Below are 22,945 nucleotides of genomic sequence, written 5' to 3'. Positions count from 1 at the left end.
ATATGTATGTTGGTTTTAGAGACAGAGAAAGGGCAAGAGGCAGAGAATCATGTATGTGAGAGAAACATCAATAGGTTGCCTCCTATATGTGCCCCAAACTGCAACCCACTTGTGTACCTTGACCTAGAATCAAACCCATAACCTTTTGGTTACATCACAGTGCTCCAACTAACTGATCCACATGAACATCAGTCTTCCTTTTCTTATCAAAGAATTTATTATTAGTGTATAGAAACAGAATTTGTGTGTTGGTTTTATATCCTGTAATTTTTGTCAATTAATTAATTTATTTTTTAAATGTCTTGCTTACTGATTTTAGACAAAGGAAGGGAACATGAGAGAGAATGGAGAAAAACATTGATCTGCTGCTGTTCCACACACATATGCATTCATTAGCTGCCCCCTGCACGTTTTCTGATGGGGAATTGAACCCACTGTCTTATCACACGGGGACAATGCTCCCACCAACTCAGCTACCTGGCCAGGAGTCTGAGGTTGTTTATTAATTTCAGAAGTTTATAGTGGGCATTTGACAGTTTTTTCCATGTAGGATCGTGGCATCTGCCAACATCTCTTATGAGGCATCATGGTTCATAGTGTCAGGTGCAATGTCATATCTTAAATTTTCCTTTAATCTATTTGAGATCTGAATCTTTTGTTTTAGTCTAGGTAAAGGTTTGCCAGTTTTGTGTACCTTTCAAAAAAAAATAGCCCATAGATACTCTTTTTTTTTCTTGTCTCTATTTTATTTATGTTTGTTGTAATATTTATCGGATTTTTTTTTTCCTTTTCTAACTTTGGTTTTACTTTCTTGTTGTGTTTATTGTTTTCTGAGGTTCAAGGGCGTTCTCTTTTGTTTTTTGTTTTTGTTTTTTTCTCGACCCGCTGATTATTCAGGAGTGTGTTGTTTAATTTCATCATATTTGTGAATTTTCAAGCTTTCTTCAAAGTAAAATTGATTTTAAGATTCATACAATGTGATGAAACAAGATGCTTGAATTTATTTTTTTTCTTGAAGTTTGAGACTTGATTTTTCACCTAATATATGATGTACCTAGAAAATGTTTCACATGAGAAGAATGCATCATCATCTTCTGCAGCTTTTGGATGGAATGTTCTGTGTATTCTTATTAGTTCTGATTGCGCTAAAGTCAGTCAATCTTCAATAATTCCTTATTGCTTTTGAATGAGATGATCTACTATTGTTGAAGGGGCAATATTGAAGTTCTTTACTAATACTGAGTTTCTTTTTCTGCCTTCACATCTGATAGTATATGCTTAGTATAGTTAGTTGCTCTGTTGTTTAGTGCATAAATACTTAAAGTTGTTATCCGGTTGATGAATTGACTTATTTCTCATTCTGTGATGAACTTACAGTCTTGTGACAGGTTTTGAGGTGGTCTCTTTCATCTGAAAAATTTAAAGCTACTCCTGCCCTTTCTTGGTTTGCATGTAATTTTTTTTTGTATCTCTTTATTTTCAGCCTGTTTGTGTACATAATAAGATTCAGTGTCTCTTGTAGGCAGCATTTATTGTGCCAGTTCTTTTTTGTCTTACCTCTTCAGCCCCTATGTCATTTGTTTGGGGAATTTTTTTTAAGGAGCTATAATTGCTACCTCAGTGGTTTCTGGTTCTTTTGCAGTATACTTTTTGTCTTCCTGTCTTGTGGTCTTCCTTTGTGGTCTGACAATTTCACATAGTGCTTTGACTCTTTTCTCTTTTGTATGTCTATTACGTATGTTTTTGCTTGTGATTCCAAAAGACTTGCATAAAACCACTCATACGCTTTACAATCTATTTTATCCTCATAACACTTTTAAAAAAATATTTTATTTATTAATTTTTAGAGAGGAGAAAGGGAGTGAGAAGGAGATGGAGACAAACATCTATTGATTGCCTCTCACATATCCCCAACTGGGGACCTGGCCCACAACCCAGGCATGTGCCCTGACCAGGAATTGAACCTGTGATCTTCCAGTCTGCAGGCTGGTGCTCAATCCACTGAGCCATACCAGCCAGGACCTGATAACACTTTCAACTGTATCCAAAAATTCTACCTTAGAATCACCACTACATACCCCGTAGGTGCCTTTCATGTTACAGTTCATGTCTTTTTATTATGTATGTGTTAAGGTACACAATGTTAGCTTTGTTATTTTTACTAGATTTACTAGATTTAATTTTTAACCTTTATAGTAGTTACGTAATATACATTGTACCAATCCAATGTTACAGTATTGTGAATTTGATTTCATTTTCGACTTCACCCATGTTGTTTACACTTCATATGTATTCAAGTTTCTATTTAGTATTCTTTTATTTCATTCATGATCTTTTTTTGGCATTCCTAAAAAATCAAGTTGACTGGCAGTAAAATTCCTTAGCTTTTGTTTCTATGGGAAAGTATTTTATTCTGAACAATAGGGTTTTCTGGACAAAATATTGATGGTTTCCATTTAGTGTTTGAATATATCATTTTATTTTCTCCTAGTCTGCAAGTGCTTTTCAGAGGAACTTACTGATACCCTTACTCAGGAATTTCCCCTGTGTGAGATCAGTTTCTGTTTCTTTCCATTTTCACAGCTTTCTGCCTTTTTTTTTTTTTAAAGATTTTATTTATTTATTTTTAGAGCGAGGGAAGGTGATGGGGACAAAGAGAGGGAGAGAAACATCCATGTGTGAGAGAAACATCATCTAATTGCCTCTTGCATGCCCCCAACGGAGAACCTGGCCTGCAATCCAGGCATGTGACCTGACTGAGAATTGAACCAGGAAACTTTCAGTTTGTAGGCCAACCCTCAATCCCATGAACCGCACCAGCTAGGGTACTTTGTATTTTCTTGCTGCTTTCACAGTTCTTTTTTACCTTTGGTTTAAAACACTTTCATTATAATGTCTCTTGGAAAAGTCCAGTTTGCTGTGAATTTGTATAGGGATCTGTGAGACTGTGTCCACTTCATTATTCACAGCTTTTTTTCCGATTTGGGATCTCAGTCTTCAGCTTGTTTTCTTTAAATAAATGCTCTCCCTATCTTTCTCCTTTCCTCCCTTCGCTTCTCTCTGTCTCAGCCCACCACCAGCATGCCCAGTGTTTCCGGGGATTTCCGTAATGCATATATCTGTTATCTTGACAGTGTTACTTAATTCACCTTGCTAAATTTAAAAATTTTATTTCCCTCTTTATTTCCTTCTACGTTGATGCTTTCAGATGTCCTCTTAGAGATGACATTCTTCAGGTATGCTCTTGATACTCTTTATTTCATTTTTTATTTTGGTCATTTCATTTTATCAACTCCAGTGTTTCTGTTTTATTATTTTTTCATTTTTCTCTCTGATATTGTCCATATGTTTCTATGTTGGTTTCTTCCTTAAGTTGGTTTTGTTTATATTCTGATGTAGCTCATAGACATTTTTTAAACTAAATAGTTTTGATTTCTTATCAAGCTGTACATAGATGTCCATTTGTACATAGATGCCTCATTCTCTTTCCCTCTAAAATTGATAAAATGAAAAAACAAATGTGGATTTCTGTTACCTCTTTTATGTTCATGTCAGAGCACTGGTGCCCTGGTAAAGGAAAATAAAGAAAATGTTAATCTATAATTAGGGATGTTGCTATTTTGACTGCGCCAGCAGCTCTTCTGTTTTCAGTGAGTTTTTATTGTTGACTCTCTTTGCTCTTACTGAGGCAAAATCTCTCCCAGGGCTCATGAGAACTAGAATATAGAGTGGCTAAACCTATTTTCAAAAAGAGTTGGATATACAAATTTAATAAATCCTGAAGCATTTTAAAAAGCTTTAATTAGTAAACATCATAATTCAACTGTAATGTTGGATCAGTCTTCACTTATACATGGCACTGACTCCATCATCATAGTCATAATACTGTCCCATAGTGTCACTGGGAATTTACTTCGTGACCATTTTAACCTCTCGCATCCTTCACAGTTCCATAAGTAAACATGGATTTACATTGCATTCTCATAAATAAATTTGCAGTTTAATTTTATATGATGAGAATAATGGTATTTTTTATGGTTTCATTTACATTGTCTATATAATTGGAGATTTAGTAATGGTATATTAGTAGCTCATCTCTTTCTGCTGGGAAACATTCTTATCTTTAAAGAAAGCACTATGGGTGTATCCATTGAATTCAGTTATTTCTAATTTTTGACTTTAATGCTGGCATAAATATTTGTATATAATTGTTTATATGGACATTTCATTTGCCTTTGTCAATAACTCATCGTACAGTCTGAGTTGTAGGGGAGGTGAAAGTTTAACTTACAGAGATTAGCAATTTGTGGCCAACATCGACTGTACCTTTTTGCAGTCCTCCAGCAGTGTGTGAGGGTGTGAGGGATTCACTTCCTCCACATTCTAGAAAGTATTTGGCTTGGTCACTCATTTTCTTATATAAACTTTTATTTTTGTTTAACATTGTAGTTCGACCTTACTCTTGGATCGTATTTTTCTAAGGTTTCATGGTGAACTTTTTGTCATATGTGTATTTGCTGTGTCTCTATGTTTGCTAAATTGTCTGAGACTATGTTCTGTCCAATCTGGTATGAGTTTGGGAATTTTTTTATAATTAAAGAAAAAACAAAGATCCATGTTGAAATTCCACTCATTTGTTGCCTTTAAAAAAAATTATTTATTGGGTTTTAGAGTGAGAGTAAGGGAGGGAGAAAGAGAGAGAGAAACATCGATGTGTGTGAGACATATCAGTCATGTTTGCCACTCCTGCGCCCCTAACTGGGATCCCGGCCCTCAACCCAGGCATGTACCCTGATGGGGAATTGAACCAGAGACCTTTTGATTCACAGGCAGGCACTCAATCCACTGAGCCATGCCAGGCAAGGCCATTTGTTGCCTTTTTTACTGTATTAAGTAAATTTTTTGTGTGTTTAGATGATATGTTCAATTCTTTTTAACTTTTTTCAAAAGATTGATTGATTATTTTATTTAGTTAGAGAATGAGAAAGAGAAGGAGAGAAACATCAGTGTGGTTGCCTGTTGTGCACACCATACTGGTGACCTGGACTTGGACCCAGGCCTGTGCGCTGACTGGGGATCAAACCTGTGATGTTGTGATTTGCCATCTCCCACTCAATCAGCTGAGCCACACCAGCTGAGGAGATATAATCCGAATATTAAATAGGAAAAGATTTTTTTTTTAGATTTTATTTATTTATAGAGAGGGAGGAAGAGAAGGAGAAGGAGAGGTAGAGATACATCAATCAGTTGCCTAACCCTTTCACAGGACCCCAGCAGAGGACTTCCTGCTGGGAATCAGATCAGCAAACTATCAGTTCACAGGCTGCCACTCAATCCACTGAGCCACACCAGAGAAGGCAGTGTACTCTGAATTTTAAATAGGAAAATTTCTTACAAATTATTATTGACTTATAATATTTATTGCATATATGCATACACAAATTTACTTATTTTTAATATATTTCATGAGCTATACATAGGTCAGTGTCTGAGCTATACATAGGAGAGTTTCATTATGAATAGGTATTTTATTCTAAATATAATCCATATGTTTGTAATCTCATCACATTGAGAATGGTTGAAACATCATCTCACCTGATGTCTTAAATATGTCTGTGAAAGGCAAATTTTCTTTCAGTATAATTACAATACAGTTTTCACATTAACAAAAATACCAGTAACCATCAGAATTCAATTGTACAACATTTTAAAAAAATATTTCTAATTGACGTTCAAATTATATCTAAACAGAAGACCTCTATTTAATGTTTATATTATGCATCATAGTTCTTTCCCCCCCAAAGGTGAATCCCACAGTCTTGTGTTGTATTTGCCACATACATATATGATGGTATAAGTCCCTCATTTGTGTGATAAAATTTTGCAGACTCTAATGAAAGCCTACCTCCTTTTTATTTTTTTAAAATTTTTATTTATTTACTTTTAAGGAGAGGAGAAGGCATGGATAAAGAGAGGGGCAGAAGCATCAATGTGTGAGTGATACACGGACTGATTGCCTCGCACACGCTCCCCCGCCTTGAGACCTATTCTACAACCCAGGCATGTCTCCTGTCTGGGAATTGAACCTGGACCTCTTGGGTCACTGGCCGGCACTAAATCCACTGAGCCACACCAGCTACCTCTTTTATTATGACTCACTGGGTTCACAGATAATTTGGTTTTATTAACATGAACTCAAGCCGCTTGGCCAGGGAAAGGTGAAAACTTCCTTTAGCCATTTTCAAGGTGTGTCTTTTGTCAGGACGTGTCATTTCCTATTCGCCATAGCGGCGTATCACAGTCTTTTTGACACCTGTGGGAATATCTTGCATCACCGCTGTGGACTCTAAACCATATTACCCAGAATACCGTAGGAGTAATACCGCCACGCCTAGCCAATGAAGGGTCAGAAAATGTGGTTGGGGTGTGTTTTTGTGTGTGCACACCGTGTAGGGCGGGACTTCCGGTGTCACAACGGACTTTTTGTCGTCTTCCGTAATCCCTTGACCCACGTGCTCAGAAGCTCCCGGTCTCGGCGCCGGTGGAGATGCGGGGCTTGGGAAGGCACCTGAGCCGTGGTCCACACAGCCCACAGGAGAGTAAGGGGCTGGGCGACCGTGCCCGGGTGAGCAGGGCCAAGCCCTGGACAGGCGCCGCCGGGCCCCTGGCGCCCTTGTCTCCCGCCGTTACTTCCCGGCCTCACCCGCAGCGTCCATTGGCGGCCTCGCCGAGAGGCCCGGCTGAGGTTAGTGCACGGCCTTCTCCTTCCCTCCTTCATCGTCTCACACAGGAAGCTCCCAGGCCTCGCGGCAAGGACGGTGAGGAAGGCTCACTGGAGAGAGGAGTGTTGTGGTGTCTGAGGGCGCGGCAAGTACCGTGTAGAGTGGACGGGGGTTATTCGTATCTGAAAGTCCCGCTCTGATCGGGGTGGTGACTTCCGAAGCCAAGATCAGAAGGCAGGCAGGGAGGGCTTTAGAGCTCCCTTGGGGACTTTATCCGGCCGTGGGATCGAGGAGAAAGCTGGGCTTGTTACGGGTCCGGCTGGAACCTGTCAGGCACTCCCTGGAAGCCGTGCGCCTGGTTTCGGGTGAGGAGAGAGAGAGAGAGAGAGAGAGAGAGAGAGAGAGAGAGAGAGAGAGAGAGAGAGAGAGCGAGCGAGAGAGAGAGCGCGCGAGAGCGAGAGAGCTGTGCTATGGAGCAGGAAGGTGGCCGAGCTGAGGGAGGGAACCTGGGGCCTGAAGATGGAGAGGAGGCCGGCGTTCTACAGTTGTGTGCATAACCAGAGTTAAGTGCGAACCTGTTGCGGGGACTTCAGTGTAAAGTTCGTGCCCGTGTCTGGCTGTGTCATGGAGGCCTGATCTGGGAGACTCAGTGGGCTTGCTTGTCGGGGAGAATGGGACCCGACAGTCACGGCCCAGGGCTTAGATGGCATTGACCTGCTCTCCCCCGCGTGGCGCATCCTTGCTGCTGTTGCCGAACGTGGTAACACTGATGGGACCGTGAGGAGAGAGCAGCCAGCACTCGCTTAGGGCCTGGTGTCCACAGTGAAGTGGGGATCCCTGGAGGAAATGGAGCGTGGGCAGGATTTGTAAGAAGCAGTATTGTGGTTCTGAGATAGACGGCTCTGGCTTCATTTGTCTCAATTCTGGCAGGTTGGTGTGTCCTTTGCGGACATTGCCCTGTACTTCTCCAGGGAAGAATGGTGCCTCCTCGATGACAGTCAGAGACGCCTGTACCTGGATGTGATGCTGGAGAACTTTGAACTTATATCCTCGCTGGGTAAGACTCACTCTCACCAGTTACTTGGACTTTGCATTGCATTTCCCATGCCTCCTGTTCTCTAGGGGTTGCCCTCTCCTCACACGTGGACTGTAAGCACTGCTTGATTTTCCAGTTTTCTGAGTAGTTGCTTTCCGTGGTAGGGCCGGCTTGTTTGCACTGCCCTTTTCTCCCCCTGAAGTACCAAAACTGATACTGTAAGTGGTTTGTAATATTTCAGGGAGCCTAATGAATACCACCTTGATTAGGGAGAAAGCTTTTTCTCTATTCCTGCTGGTCATCTGTACATACTTTGTTTTTGTACATTTAAAAAAAAAGACTTTATTGATTTATTTTTAGAGAGGGGAAAGGAGAGAGAAAGGGTGAGAAACATCAATGTGCTTTTGCCTCTCACACGTCCCCCAGTGGGGACCTGGCCCACAACACAGGCATGTGCCTTAGTCTGGGAATTGGACCGGTGACCCTTTGTTTCACAGATGGCACTCAGTCTGCTGAGCCATACCAGCCAGGGACATTTGTACTTTTTTATTTGGAAAATTGTTGTGCAATTTTCTTGGCTTATGAGTTTTGAGTCCCTTGGTATTTTATATATGCCTTCTCCGGTAGTACGTGGCTTTTTCAATTGGCTTCACAGATAATGCTTTTCCTCTTTCCTTTTTTTCCCCCCATTTCACTTTTTTGGGGAACACTGGATTAAGCATGTCTAGTGTTACTAGTTTTTCAGCAGGCTCAGATGCTGTTTACCCGTGTATAGTGATAAAGTAATTTTAAATAAGTTTTGTAGAGAATTTTTTTTTTAGATTATGTATTGCTTTGTCAATATCCTACAGTATTGTATAGACATAACTTTATTATTTATTCAGAAATCAAAATGATTAATGTAACATTTTCTGAACAAAACTCAAATATTTCTAAGCCTTTTTTTATGTGTTTTTCAAGTAATTTCTCCCATCCTGAGGTTTCCTTTTCTTTCTCTTTTTTAATAGATTTTAATAGATTTTTTAAATAGATTTATTGATTTCTATTTTTGGAAAGAAGGGAGAAATAGAGGGAGCTGACCATCAGTGTGAGAGAGTAACATTGAACTTTGCCTTTCTCTTCAACCACTACTGGGGACTGAACTCCCAACCCAGTCATATGCCCTGATCTTGAACCCAACAGGCCAAATGTAGGTTTGCAGGATGAGTCCCTATCAACTCACCCACACTGTCAGGGCTGCCTTTTCATTTTATTTTGTTAAATGCTCTTCTGTGAAGAAGCTTTTTCATTTGTTGTAATTTGGGCTGTTAATATATGCTGTTTTGCATTGTGTTGTTGTCACATTTGGAAGATTATTTCAAAAACCCGTCTTCAGTCCTGACTGTTGTGCCTCAGTGGGTTGAGTGTCATCCTACAAACTGAAATGTGGGCACTTGGATTCCTGGTTGGGGAACACGTCTGGGTTGCTGGCAGGGTCCCCACATTGGGGTGTGCGAGAGACATTAAGATCGAAGTTTGTGTTGCACATTAATGTTTTTCTCCCTCTTTGTTTCCTTGTCTTTCTCTTTCTCAGAAAGAAAAAATAAATAAACTCTTTTTAAAAATAATTATATAGATGATAAAACAACCAAATCGCTGAAGTAGGGGTGTGCAACCTTTGGTGTCCCTGGGCCACACTGGAAGAAGAGTATACGTATGTTTATTTTATGTGACTTCACGACACCTAATTACAAAAAAATCTCAATGTTTTAAGTAAATTTATTATTTTTATGTTGGCTCACCTTCATAGCCATCCTGGGCCGCATGGGGCTGCAGGCCGCAGGTTGAACACCCCTGCTCTAAAGGTTCTTCTCTGTGTTACCTTGAAGTTGTTCAAAGTTTTAGGGCTGATACTTAATTTTTTCATGCAGTTTGAGCTACTTTTAATCACTGCTTTCCAGTTTTGTTTTACATGTGAATGTCAGTTGTTCCCAGCACCATTAGTTAAGGAAACATTGTTTGTTTTCTTGCATGACTTCAGGTATTTGTCAAAGATTGGTTGACTATTGGTGCCTGTGTTTACTTCTGTGTTCTCTGTTATGTTCTATTGATGTGTGTTTCTTTGTTCATTTTAATAACACACTGTTGCTTTGGCTTTGTTATAAAGTGAAGTCAGGGAGTGTAATGACAACAAAATTTGTCCTTGCTGCTCAGGATTGCTTTTGCTGTTTGAAGTCTTTAAGGCTTTATACATTTCAGGATTCTTTTTTATTTCTGTGTAAAATACCATTGGAATTATCAAAATTGCATTTAATTTGTAGATTGGTTTGTGTAATATGGTGATTTTAATGATATTAATGATATTAAATTTTATATCTAAGAACACCGACTGTCTTCCAGTCCTTTACTTCATTTATCACTGTCCTGCCAGGTTCAGTGTATAGATTTTTACCTTTTTTGGTTGAATTATCCCTGGTATTTTATTGTTTTTGATGCTCTTGTAATATGGACTACCATCTTCTTTTTTTTTATTTACTTTTAAATTCTGACCTGAGGATATGTATGTTGATTTTAGAGACAGAGGGAGAAAAGGGGAGAGATGGAGAGTCATGGATATGAGAGAGAAACATAGATCAGTTCCCTCATATATGTGCCCAGACTGCAACATACTTGTGTACCCTGAACTAGATTCAGACCCATAACCTTTTGGTGTAAGGCACACTCTTCCAACTGACTGGGCCACCTGAACGTGACTCTTCCTTTTTTTATCAAAGAATTTATTATTACTGTATAAAAATGGAACTGAGGTTTGTATGTTGGTATTTGTACCCTGTAACTTTTCTCATAATTAATTAAGTTTTTTACATAATGATTCTAGAGAGAGGAAGGGAATGTGAATGAGAATGCAGAGAAACATTAATCTGCAGTTCCACCCACGTACACATTTATTCGCTGCCCCCTACATGTTCCCTGATGGGGACTTGAACCCACCATCTTGTCACATTGGGACTGTGCTCTTTCCAACTCAGTTACTTGGAGAGCTCTGAAGTTCTTTACTAATTTCTGAAGCTCATAGTGGGATTTTGACAGTTTTTTCTATGTAGGAACATGGTGTCTGCCAATGTCTCTTCTGAGACCTCGTGGTTCATAATGTCAGGTATAATGTCTATCTTAATTGTCCTTTAATTTATTTGAGACTTTTGATTCTTTTGTTTTAGTCTAGGTAAAGGTTTGCCAACTTCTGTATCTTACAAAAAAGTAGCCCTTAGATCCTTCTTTTTCTGTCTTGTCTCTTTCATTGTATTTTTTCTAATATATATTATTTCTACTACTTATGAATATTTACTAGCTTTCTTGTGTTTATCATTTTCTGAGGTGCAAGGCAATTCTCTTGTTTTGGGGGGATTTTCTTTACCCACTGATTGTTCAGGATTGTGGTGTTTAATTTCAGCATATGTGCGAATTTTCAAGCTTTCTAGAAACTAAAATGGATTTTAAGTTTCATACATTGTGATGAAATGAGATACTTGACGTGACTTTTTTGTCAAAGTTTGAAACTTGATTTTTCACCTAATAATATGATCTACCTAGAAAATACTTCATGTGCACATGATAAGAATGCATCACCTGCAACTTTTGGATGGAATGTTCTGTATACATTTATTATCTTACTGCTCTAAAATGTAGTTGATCTTCAGTAATTCCTTATTGCTTTTGGATGGGATGATCTACTCTTCTGGAGGGGCAGTATTAAAGTTCCTTACAAATATTGGGGGTTTTTTCTGCCTTCATATCGGATAGCATTTGCTTAATATAGTTAGTTGCTCTGTTTAGTGCATAATACTTAAAGTTGTTATCCCATTGATGAATTGACTAATTTATCATTCATGAACTTATAGTCTCTTGACAGTTTTTACGGTGGTCTGTTTCATCTGATAAAATTTAAGCTACTCCTGCCCTCTTTGGGTTTCCTATAATTTTTTTTGCATCTCTTTATTTTCAGCCTGTTTGTGTACATATGAGGTTCAATGTATCTTGTAGGCAGCATGTATTGTGCCTGTTCTTTTTTGTCTTATCTTTTCAGGCCCTCTATGTCATTTGATTGGAGAATTTTTTTTAAGGAATTATAATTGTCACTTCTTCATTTGGTTTCTGGGTTTTTTTGTTTTGTTTTGTTTTTTAAGATTTTATTTATTTTTATAGAGGGAAAGAAGGGGAGAAAAACATCAACATGTGGTTGCATTTTGCAAACCCCCTGCTGGGGACCTAGCATGCAACCCAGGCATGTGTCCTACAATGGGAATTGAACCAGAACCCTTTGGTTCACAGGCCAATGCTCAATCCACTGAGCCACACCAGCAAGGGTGGTTTCTGGTTTCCTTGCCTTGTACTTTCTGCCTTCCAGTCTTGCAGTCTTCATGTGTGATGTGATGGTTTCACATTGCTGTTTGAATGTATTTCTCTTTTGTATGTGTGTTACATGCATTTTTGCCTGTGATTTCCAAAAGACTTACATAAAAACCACTCATACTCTTTACAATCTATTTTATCCTGATAATACTTTCAGTTGCATCCAAATATTCTACCCTTTGACGACACCACACACCCCTGAACATGTTTTTCACATCACAATTCACATCTTTTATTATTGTGTATGTATTAAGGTACGCAATGTTAGCTTCGTTATTTTTACTAGATTTAATATTTAACCTTTATAATAGTTATGGACGATACTTTGCACCAACCCGATATTACAGTATTGTGAATGTGATTTCATGCTTGACTCTACTTGTGATATTTACGCTTCATATGTACTTGAGTTTCTATTTCGTATTCTTTTATTTCATCTTCAAGAACTACTTGGGGCATTTCTAAAAAGTCAGGTTGAGTGGCATTGAACTCCCTTAGCTTTTTTTTTTGGTCTGGGAAGATATTTAATTCCCAAAAAAGATTTTCTGGATAAAATATTGATAGTTTCCGTTTAGTGTTTTGAATATATCATTTTATTTTCTCCTAGTCTGCAAGTGTTTTTCAGAGGAACTTACTGATACCTTTACTCACGCATTTCCTCTGTGGGAGATCAGTTTCTATTTTCTTTCAATTTTCACAGCTGTCTTTGCCTTTGACTTAAGATGCTTTCTCCCTGGCTGGAGTGGCTCAGTGGATTGAGTGTGGACCTGCAAACCAAAGGGTTGCTGGTTCAGTTCCGGTTAGGGAACATGCCTCAATTGCCAGCCAAGTTCCCAGTAGGGGGCACAAGAGAGGCAACCACACATTGATGTTTCACTCCCTCTCTTTCTCCCTCCCTTCCCTAATCTCTTAAAATAAACAAACAAACAAACAAAATAAATAACCTTGATCTAAAGAAAAAGAAAGACTTAAGACATTTTCATTGTAATGTCTCTTGCTGAAATCCAGTTTGCATTGAGTCTGTAGAGGGACCGGTGAAAATGTGTGCACTTGATTATTCACAGCTTTTTTTCTGATTTGGGAAGTCAGTCTTCTGCTATTTTCTTTAAATAAATGTTCTCCCTATCTTTCTCCTTTCCTCCCTTCGCTTTTCTCTGTCTCAGCCCACCGCCACGATACCCAGTGTTTCCAGGGATTTCTATAATGCATATATCTGTTATCTTGACAGTGTTACTTAATTCACCCTGCTAAATTTAAAAATTTTATTTCCCTCTTTATTTCTTTCTACATTGATGCTTTCAGATGTCCTCTTAGAGATGACATTCTTCAGGTATGCTCTTGATACTCTTCATTTTTTATTTTGGTTATTGCAATTTACTAACTCCAGTGTTTCTGTTTTATTATTTTTTCATTTTTCTCTCTGATATCGTCTGTGTGTTTCTGTGTTGGTTTCTTCCTTAAGTTGGTTTTGTTTATGTTCTGATGTAGCTCATAGACATTTTTAAAACTAAATAATTTGGATTTCTTATCAGGCTGTTTATAGATGTCCATTTGTTTTGTATCGGTTATTGAAAAATTATCTTCTCATGGTGGTGTCCTTGTGTTTAGTATGTTTTTTTCATCCTGTATTGATGTCTGTTCATTTGATGAAGCAGTTACTCCTTTTAACCTATGGACCAATTCTGGCTAGAGAAATAGATTTATCTACATGTGGATTCAGGAATGCTGTTTGTGTGGGGTGTTGTGTTTCAAGCTTGAGACAAGGCCCACAAGCCTATTCTCCTTGATACTGCATGAACCAAGGTCAGAAAAGCAAAAAATAAAAGGTGCACAGTGGCTCAGCGTGTCCTTACACAGACAGTCGAGTGTTTAGGAGACTTTGGTGGCAGATACTGCTGAAGACATACTGATTTTTGTTTTTCTTCTGCACTAGGTTGTGGACAAAGGAAATTCTTTTGGCTTTCATGCTGAGAAACACATCGGGTCCTTGGACATGTAAATGTGGGAAATTTACAGATGTTTTAAGGGCCTCTGTGGTTCTTGGAAAGAAAAATTTCCAGTGTTTTTCACATAACAGCCCACTAAGGTCAACTTGAGTGCAATCACAGTGGTTGATAGAGTCACTCTGACCCTTGTTCTTGAGCATTGGAGTTTTCAAATATGTTTGGTACCCTCATCTTCCCAGTAATCATTTCTAGGCTGTTATCTGTTTTTCCCTCTTTTGCTTTGCTGCTTTTCTTTTTCTTTTTTCTTTTTCTTTTTTTGCAGTTGGTTTTAGAGAGAGGGGGGGTGGATAGAGAGGGAAACACTGATTTGTTGTTCCAGTTATTTATGCATTCGTTTGCGGCTTCTTGTGTATGCCATGACTGTGGATTGAACCCGCAACCTTGGTGTATCGGGATGAAGCTCTAACCAACTGAGCTACCTGGTCAGGGCTAATTAGTTGTTTGTCATAATTGGATTCTTATGCCCCTTCCCCGTGGTTGATTCTGTTTGTGGACAGCTGTCTCATTGTTCTGAAAGAAGGAGGAAATCTGATATTTCTTATTACTTGGACATCTTCCTGACCTCACTCATATAGATCTTTGTTCCCTGATCTCTCTTGTGCTTTATTCCTGTACATTGCTGGCCATATATGTATTCTGTTTTTCTCTTAACGTTTATATCATCTGTCTTCCATGTAGGGCCTCAACTGGGATTTAAGAATCACTTGTGCATCCCAGGAAAAGCATGATGCTATCCATGGCAGGGTGAACCCAGGGGCTTTCTTAACTTGCTGAAGGGCTGTTGGAAAGTGTTTGACGCCAGTGTGTTCTTCAAGCTATAACTAGGAACCCATTTTGTTCAGCACTATTTTGATACCATTGCCAGTTCCTTACCGAATTGAACCTATGCTTGTTTATTGCTGACACGTTGTCAACTACTCAGTTCTAGGTTATCACATTCTACTCAGATTCCCAGCCCATGGATCATCTTGCTCTTTCTAAATTTTGCACCTTGACCATTACTCTTGCAGGGTTGTTTTTTTGTTTTTGTTTTTGTTTTTTACTTCACTTCAACCCTGTTCCATGCCTGCAGGGCCTTGCAGTGCGCAAGTATCATTATACTGACCTTGAATATCATATGCTGTTCTACATTTGGTGTCAATGAGTCTGAGTTCATTCAAATTATTCTACACAGCCTCACATCACTAGCAGGAAAGTTTGTACAGGAAGCCATCTGTGGAGGAACAACTAGTAGACCTTGTCTCTCTTGTTGGTGTCCCATCTTATGCTCGTGTCTCTACTTTGGTGAGGTCTCCATCACTGAGTGACCTTTGAGCCCAAGTAACATGTAACAGCCATTTCTTCAGAGTCTAATTCACTTGTCTTGAAAATCATTTCATAGAATCATGTAGCTGTTGCAGATGGCCATTTCTGATTAGTAATATATTCCTTCCCTGTGAAGTCAACATATTCTTCACCAATGTTTCCTTTTGTTCAGGTTGCTGTTGTGGAGCAGAGGATGAGGAAGCACCAATTGAACAGAATTTTTCTGCAAAAATGTCACAAACGAAGAATCCCAGGTTAGCTTTATGTTCCAGGAAGCGGCACCCTTGTGAGAGTTGTGGGCCTGTCTTGAGAGACATTTTTCACTTTATTCAGGAGCATGAAACACAACATAGCCTTAAACTGCTGAGGTGTGGGGCCTGTGCAAAACGATTTTATTTCAGTACAAAGTCTCACCAGTACCAGGAGCACTGTGTGGGAGAGAAGCCTTTCATAAGAGTTGTGGACAGGATGTCAGTTGCAAAGGACAGCAATTTTGATGTGTCACAGAAGATTTTAACCTGTGTAGAGGTTGGGCAGGACATCAATGCAAGGTCAGGACATCTCCAACAACAGGCCACACACACCAGGGACAGGCCAATTGTAATCTCAACATCTGGGGTGAGTACTGGAAAAAGAAAACGTTATTCTGCCCTCAGCCATTATCAGAGAGGTCACCCTGGAGAGAGATGTTATGAGTGCAGTGAATGTAAGAAATCTTTTACCAGTAGCACCGGCCTTCGTTATCATCTCAGAATTCACACTGGGGAGAGGCCTTACTCATGCAGTGAATGTGGGAAAACGTTTACCAGTAGCACTGGACTTTGTTATCATCAGAGTGTTCACAGACGTGAAAGGTCTCATGAATGCAACGAATGTGGGAAATCTTTTACCAGAATCAGCGTTCTTCGTTGTCATCAGAGAGTGCACACAGGAGAAAGGCCTTATGAGTGCAGTGAATGTGGGAAATCTTTTTCCAGTAGCACTAAGCTCCTTTATCATCAGAGAGTTCACACTGGAGAAAGGCCTTATGAGTGCAGCGAATGTTGGAAATCTTTTACCAGTACTACTGGCCTCCGTTATCATCAGAGATCTCATGCTGGAGAAAGGCCTTATGAATGCAGTGAATGTGGGAAATCTTTTTACAGTAGCAGTAATCTCCATTATCATCAGAGAATTCACACTGGAGAAAGGCCTTACGAGTGCAGTGAATGTGGGAAATCTTTTATCAGTACGACTGGCCTCCGTATTCATCAGAGAGTTCACACTGGAGAAAGGCCTTATGAGTGCAGTGAATGTGGGAAATCTTTCTCCAATAGCACTAGCCTCCATTATCATCAGAGAGTTCACACTGGAGAAAGGCCTTATGAGTGCAGTGAATGTGGGAAATCTTTTACCAGTAATACTGGCCTCCGGTATCATCAGAGAGTCCATGCTGGAGAAAGGCTTTATGAGTGCAGTGAATGTGGGAAATCTTTTTACAGTAGCAGTAATCTCCATTATCATCAGAGAGTTCACAGTGGAGAAAAACCTTACGAGTGCAGTGAATGTGGAAAATTATTTTCCAGCAGCGTTGGCTTTCGTCATCATCAGAGAGTTCACACAGGAGAAAGGCCTTATGAGTGCAGTAAATGTGGGAAATCTTTTACCAGAATTGATTACCTTCGTTACCATCAGAAACGTCACACTGGAGAGGGGCCTTATTAATGTAGTGAATGTGGGAAATCTTTTGCCCGTAATACTGGCTTCCGTTATCATCAGAGAGTCTATGCTGGAGAAAGGCCTTATGAATGCAGTGAATGTGGGAAATCTTTTGCCCGTAATACTGGCTTCCGTTATCATCAGAGAGTTCACACTGGAGCAAGGCCTTATGAATGCAGTGAATGTGGGAAATCTTTTGCCCGTAATACTGGCTTCCGTTATCATCAGAGAGTTCACACAGGAGAAAGGCCTCATAAGTGCAGTGAATGTGGGAAATCTTTTTCCAGGAGCACTAAGCTCCTTTATCATCAGAGAGGTCACACTGGAGAAAAGCCTTATGAATGCAGCGAATGTTGGAAATATTTTACCAGTACTACTGGCCTCCATTATCATCAGAGTCCATGCTGGAGAAAGGCCTTATGAGTGCAGTGATGGTGGGAAACCTTTTTACAGTAGCAGTAATCTCCATTACCGTCAAGAGGATTCACACTGGAGAAAGGCCCTACTAGTGCAGTGAATGTGGAAAATCTTTTATCGGTACAACTAGCCTCCGTTATCATCAGAGAGTTCACACTGGAGAAAGGCCTTATGAGTGCATTAAATGTGGAAAATCTTTTTCCAGTAGCATTGGCTTTCATCACCATCAGAGAGTTCACACAGGAGAGAGGCCTTATGTGTGCTGTGAATATGGGAAGTCTTTTTGCAGCAGCAGTGTCCTCCGTTACTCTCTCTGAAATCAGTATGATTAAAGACAAATGTGGATTTCTGTCACCTCTGAGATGTTCATGTAGGGCCACTGATGCCCTGGTAAAGAAAGTAAAATAAAAATTGTATAATTGAGGGATGTTGCTATTTGGACCAATCCATCAGTGATGCTGGTGTCAGTGAGGGGAGGTGGTTTTGTTTTTTTATCTTTTAAGATTTTATTTATTTGTTTGTAGAGAGATGGGAAGAGGGGGAGAGAAACATCATCTAATTGCCCTTCATATGTGCCCCACCAGGGACCTGGCCCACAACCCAGGCATGTACCCTGACTGGGAATCAAACCGGCAACCCTTCGGTTCACAGGCTGGCACTCAGTCGACTGAGTCACCATAGCCAGGGGGTTTCACTGAGTTTTAATTGACTGTATTTACTGTCACTGAGGCAAAGTCTCTCTCAGAGCACATACAAACATGAGTTGAATATAAAGTTTCTAAATCTATTTTCCAAAAAGTTGACTATACAAATCTATAAAATCTTGAATCATTTTTATGTTTAAGTATATTTTATTATGTCATTAAAATTGTCCCATTTTTTTTTCTCTCCTTCATCCCCCTCTACCTTGCACCCCTCCTGCCTCCAGCATTCCCCTCAGCCCCATCATTCATGTCCCTGGGTTGTACATATAAATTCTTTGGTTTCTCCATTTCCTATATTATTAATCTCCCCCCGTCTAGTTTGTACCTAACCATTATGCATTTTATCCCCTGTACCTTTTTCAGACTCCATTCTCTCCCTCCTCCCTGCTGATAACTCTCCATGTCAACTCTATTGTCCATCTATAATTCTGTACCTGTTGTAGTTGTTTGCTTAGTTTTTTAAAAGATGATACTTATTTTTAGAGAGAGGGAAAGGGGAAGAAACAGAGAGGGAGAGAAACACCCTTGTGTGGGAGACAAGCAGTTGCCTCTCACATGCCCGAAACCAAGGACTTGGCCTGCAACCCAAGCATGTACCCTGACTGGGAAGGGAACTGACAACCATTCGGTTCCCAGGCCAGCACTCAATCCACTGAGCCACACCAGTCCAGGGCTGTGTGCCTGGCTCTTAGCTTAGTTTTTGTTTCAAAGATTTTATTTATTTTTAGACAGAGGAGAAGGGACGGATAAAGAGAAGGAGAGAAAACTTGTGCCCCCTGCTGGGGGCCTGGTGCAAACCCAGACGTGTGCCCTGACTGGGAATCAAACCAGCGAACCTTTGGTTTGCAGGCCAGTGCTCAGTCCACTCATTTAGCCACACCAACCATGGCTGAGTTTGTTGTCATTTTACTGTTCATAGTTCTGATCTTTTCCTTAAATAAGTCCCTTTAACATTTCATATAATAAGGACTTGGTGATGATGAATGCCTTTAGCTTTACCTTATCTCAGAACCACTTTATTTGCCTTTACATTCTAAATGCTACCTTTGCTGGATAGAGTAATCTTGGATGTAGGCCCTTCCTTTTCATGACTTTGAATACTTCTTTCCAGCCCTTTCTTGCTTGTAAGATTTCTTTTGAGAAATCAGCTGATAGTCTTATGGGAACTCCTTTGTAGTAGGTAACTCTCCCCTTTTCTCTTTCTGCTTTGAAGATTCTCTCCTTATCTTTAATTTTGGATGATGTGCTTATGACGTGCCCTGGTGTGTGCTTCCTTGGGTCCAACTTCTTTGGGACTCTCTGAGCTTCCTGAACTTCCTGGAAGTCTATTTCCTTTGCCAGATTGGGGAAATTCTCCCATTATTTTTTCAAATAAGTTCTCAATTTCTTGCTATTTTCTCCTGGTACCCCTATGATTCGGATGTTGGAATGTTTAAAGTTGTCCTGGAGGTTCCTAAGCCTCTCCTCATTTTTTTGAATTCTTTTTTCTTTGTGCTGTTCTTGTTGAATATTTCTTCCTTCTGCTCGCAGTCATTGATTTGAGTCCTGGTTTCCTTCCCTCCACTGTTGGTTCTCTGTGTATTTTTCTTTATTTCGCATTCCATGGCCTTCACTTTTTCCTCTATTTTGCTACCATACCAAACCATCTCTGTGAGCATCCTGATTATCAGTGTTTTGAACTGTGCATCTGATAGGTTGGCTATCTGTTTGTCACTTAGTTCTGTTTTTGAGTTTTGATCTGTTCTTTCATTGGGGCCATATTTCTTTGTCTTTGCGTACCTGATAACACTGTAAGGGGTAGAGCAACTCATTTTTCTGCATTGTGACACTGTATGTGGGGGAGGGGTCAGAGAGGGAACAATGCCACTCGCTCAGCTCTGCTGGCTTTCAGTGACTTCCCTTGCTACCCAGAAGCAAATTGGTTTCTTCTGGTGCTGATCCCAGGTGGGTGTGTTTGTGTATGTTGTAGGTCCCTTTGGGTCTCTTTAGCGGACACTCCTGTGAGGCTGGGAGTTACTCCTACCACCACAACCTCCACAGATTTTTACAGCCAGAAGTTTTGAGGTTTTCTTTTCCTGCTCTGGAACCCTGGGCTCTTCGGTCTGTCTTGCTCCCCTGCTGTCTCTCCTGTTTTATCCGCATGCAAATGTGAGACTGCCAGGTGCTATCTTGCCCACCCAGTCCTCCAGCCACCACCTTGCCATGTTTCCTCTCCACCCTAGCTGTCCATCTGTACCCCTACCTGTCTGGATGAATGTTTTTTTAACGCCTTGGTTGTTGGACTTCCATACAGTTTGATTTTCTGGCAGTTCTGGTTGTTTTTTGTTCTTAAATTTGTTGTTCTTTTGGTTGTGTGAGGAAGCAAAGTGTGTCTACCTATGCCTTCGTCTTAGCTGGAATTCCTGGAGTTTTAATCTGTTCTTTCATTTGGGCCATATTTCTTTGTCTGGGCACACCTGTTAAGATTTAAGGGGTGGAGCCTTAGGTATTCACCAGTGCAGGGCAACCTGCTTCACTGGGTTGTGGCACTGTATGTTGTGGAGGGGTCAGAGAGGGAACAGTGCCGCTTGCCAGCTTGCTTAGCTCTTGCCTCACTGTTCTTCACTTCCCACAAGTGGATTGTGCCCTTTAGGTGCTGATTCCCAGGTGGGTGAGCTTCTATACGTTCTAGGACCCCCGTGGGCCTCTCCAGTGGACTTTCCTGTGAGACTGAGAGTTTCTACACGTGCTGCAACCCTCACAGGTTTTTACTGCCAGAGGTTTTGAGGCTTTAGTTTCTTGGGCTGGAACCCTGGATTCTGCTGTTTATCTCACTCTCCAGTTGTTCCTCCCAGTTTATCCACACTCGAAAACGGGATATCCCAGTTGACCAGACTGTACTTCAACCACCCCAGTCCACCAGCCGCATCCTTGTCTTGGGATCTCCTCCTCCCTGGCTTCCCATGTCCGCTCCTCCTACCAGTCTGGATGAATGGTTTTTTTTTAATTCCATTGTTTTGGGATTTCAATACAGTTTGATTTTCTGGCAGTTCTGGTTGTGTTTTGTTTTTAAATTGGTTCATTATCCTTTTGGTTGTGCATATCTCCCTACACGTCCATCGTGGCTGGAGCCCCTAAAATCTTGAACCATTTTTAAAAGCTTTTATTAGTAAACATCGTAATTCAAGTGTAATATTGGATCAATCTTATATATGACATTGACACCATCACCATAATTATACTATCCCTTACTGTCACTGGGAATTTACTTCATGGCCATTTTAATCTCTCCCGCCTATCACAGCTCTGTAAGTAAACATGGATTTACATTCCATTCTCATAGATGAATTTGCAGTTAACTTAATTTTTTGTGATGAAAATAATAGTATTTTTTATGCTTTCACTTACATGTATAATTGGAGGTTTTTTAAATGATAATAATGCATCTATTTTTGCTGAGAAACATCTTTGAAGAAAGTACTATGAACATATCCACTGAATTTGGTTATTTCTAATTTATGATTTTAATGGTAGCGTAAGTATTTGTGTATAATTATTTTTATGGAGATGTTTCTTTTGCCATAGTAACTCATTGCACTGAGTTGCAGGGCAGGTAAATGTTTAACTTGTAGGTATTAGCATTTGAGGTCAACATCAGTTGTATTTTTTTCATTCTTCTAGCAATGTGTTAGGCGTTCACTTCCTCCACATGTTAGAAAGTATTTGGTTTGGTCACTTTTTTATTTAAACTTTTTTTAAAAGATTTTATTTATTTATGTTTAGACAGGGGAAGGGAGGGAGAAAGGTAGAGAAACATAATGTGTGGTTGTCTTTTGTGCGCCCCTTACTAGGGACCTGCAACCCAGGTATGTGCCCTAAGAATGGGACAAGTGATCTTTTGTTTCTCAGGCCAGCACTCAATAAACTGAGCCACACCAGCTAGGGTTAAACCATTTTTTTAACATTGTAGTTCTACCTCACTGTTGTTGGATTGTATGTTTCTAAAGATTGATGGTGAGTTTTTTTCTCAGATGTGTATTTACTGTCTCTATGTTTGCTAAATTGTCTGAGCCTATGTTCTAATGTAATACGAGCTTGGGGAGTTTTCTGTAATTAAAGGAGAGAAAAGTAACATCCATGTTGAAATTTCACTCATTTGTTATCTTTTGTACTATAATAAGTAATTTTTTTGTTACACTCATATGTTCAATTCTTTTTCACTTTTTTTATGCTGTGCACAATAAAATTAACAGTATTCATTCTAACTTTGACTATTAATGTTTTTTATTACTTTCAAAAGTACAGTCATTTGATAATAAGTAAACTTGTGCTTTCTAATGTTACCCCATTTTTCTGGCCTTCTGTCATAGTTGGGTTTTTTTTTTTCAGTTGGAACAAGACCAACGGAGACCAGATGGCATTAGGATAGGCAGGGCAATTTAGACTCTGAAAGTGCAGTGCAGAGAGAAATAGGAAGCTATTGATGAGACTCGTGATGCTCTGGGTAAGGGACCCAGTATTTGAATCCCAGAATCCCAAATATCTTTGGGATTGAAACAGTATGTCCCTCTTGTGGACTTGAATTCAGTTTGCTCCTCTGTAAAATGGGTGTATGGAATCTCTGCATCCCCAAGCTGTTGGAGGAGGTGAAGTGCTAAGGGGTCCTTTTGCAGTATTGCAGCTGTGTCT

At 39.9% G+C, this 22,945-nt stretch overlaps 1 protein-coding gene across 1 annotated transcript in view; it reads left to right on the top strand.

The window, feature by feature from the left end:
* LOC129081615 (zinc finger protein 530-like) overlaps positions 1-19,518 on the top strand; it is a 38,755-nt gene extending 19,237 nt beyond the window's left edge. Inside the window, 4 exon segments of the mRNA XM_054587279.1 lie at positions 6,521-6,745; positions 7,653-7,779; positions 15,631-17,553; positions 17,616-19,518. Coding sequence (XP_054443254.1) covers positions 6,521-6,745; positions 7,653-7,779; positions 15,631-17,553; positions 17,616-17,890 — 2,550 coding nt within the window. The 3' untranslated portion in view covers positions 17,891-19,518.
* Positions 19,519-22,945: the final 3,427 nt, after the last annotated feature.

The sequence above is a fragment of the Pteronotus mesoamericanus genome, unplaced genomic scaffold, assembly GCF_021234165.1.
Source record: "Pteronotus mesoamericanus isolate MK-2021 breed Mesoamerican mustached bat unplaced genomic scaffold, CSHL_Meso_final scaffold_1135, whole genome shotgun sequence".
NCBI classification, from domain to species: Eukaryota; Metazoa; Chordata; class Mammalia; order Chiroptera; family Mormoopidae; genus Pteronotus; species Pteronotus mesoamericanus.
Note: the sequence above shows the minus strand (reverse complement) of the source record. Positions and strands in the feature narration are given on the sequence as shown.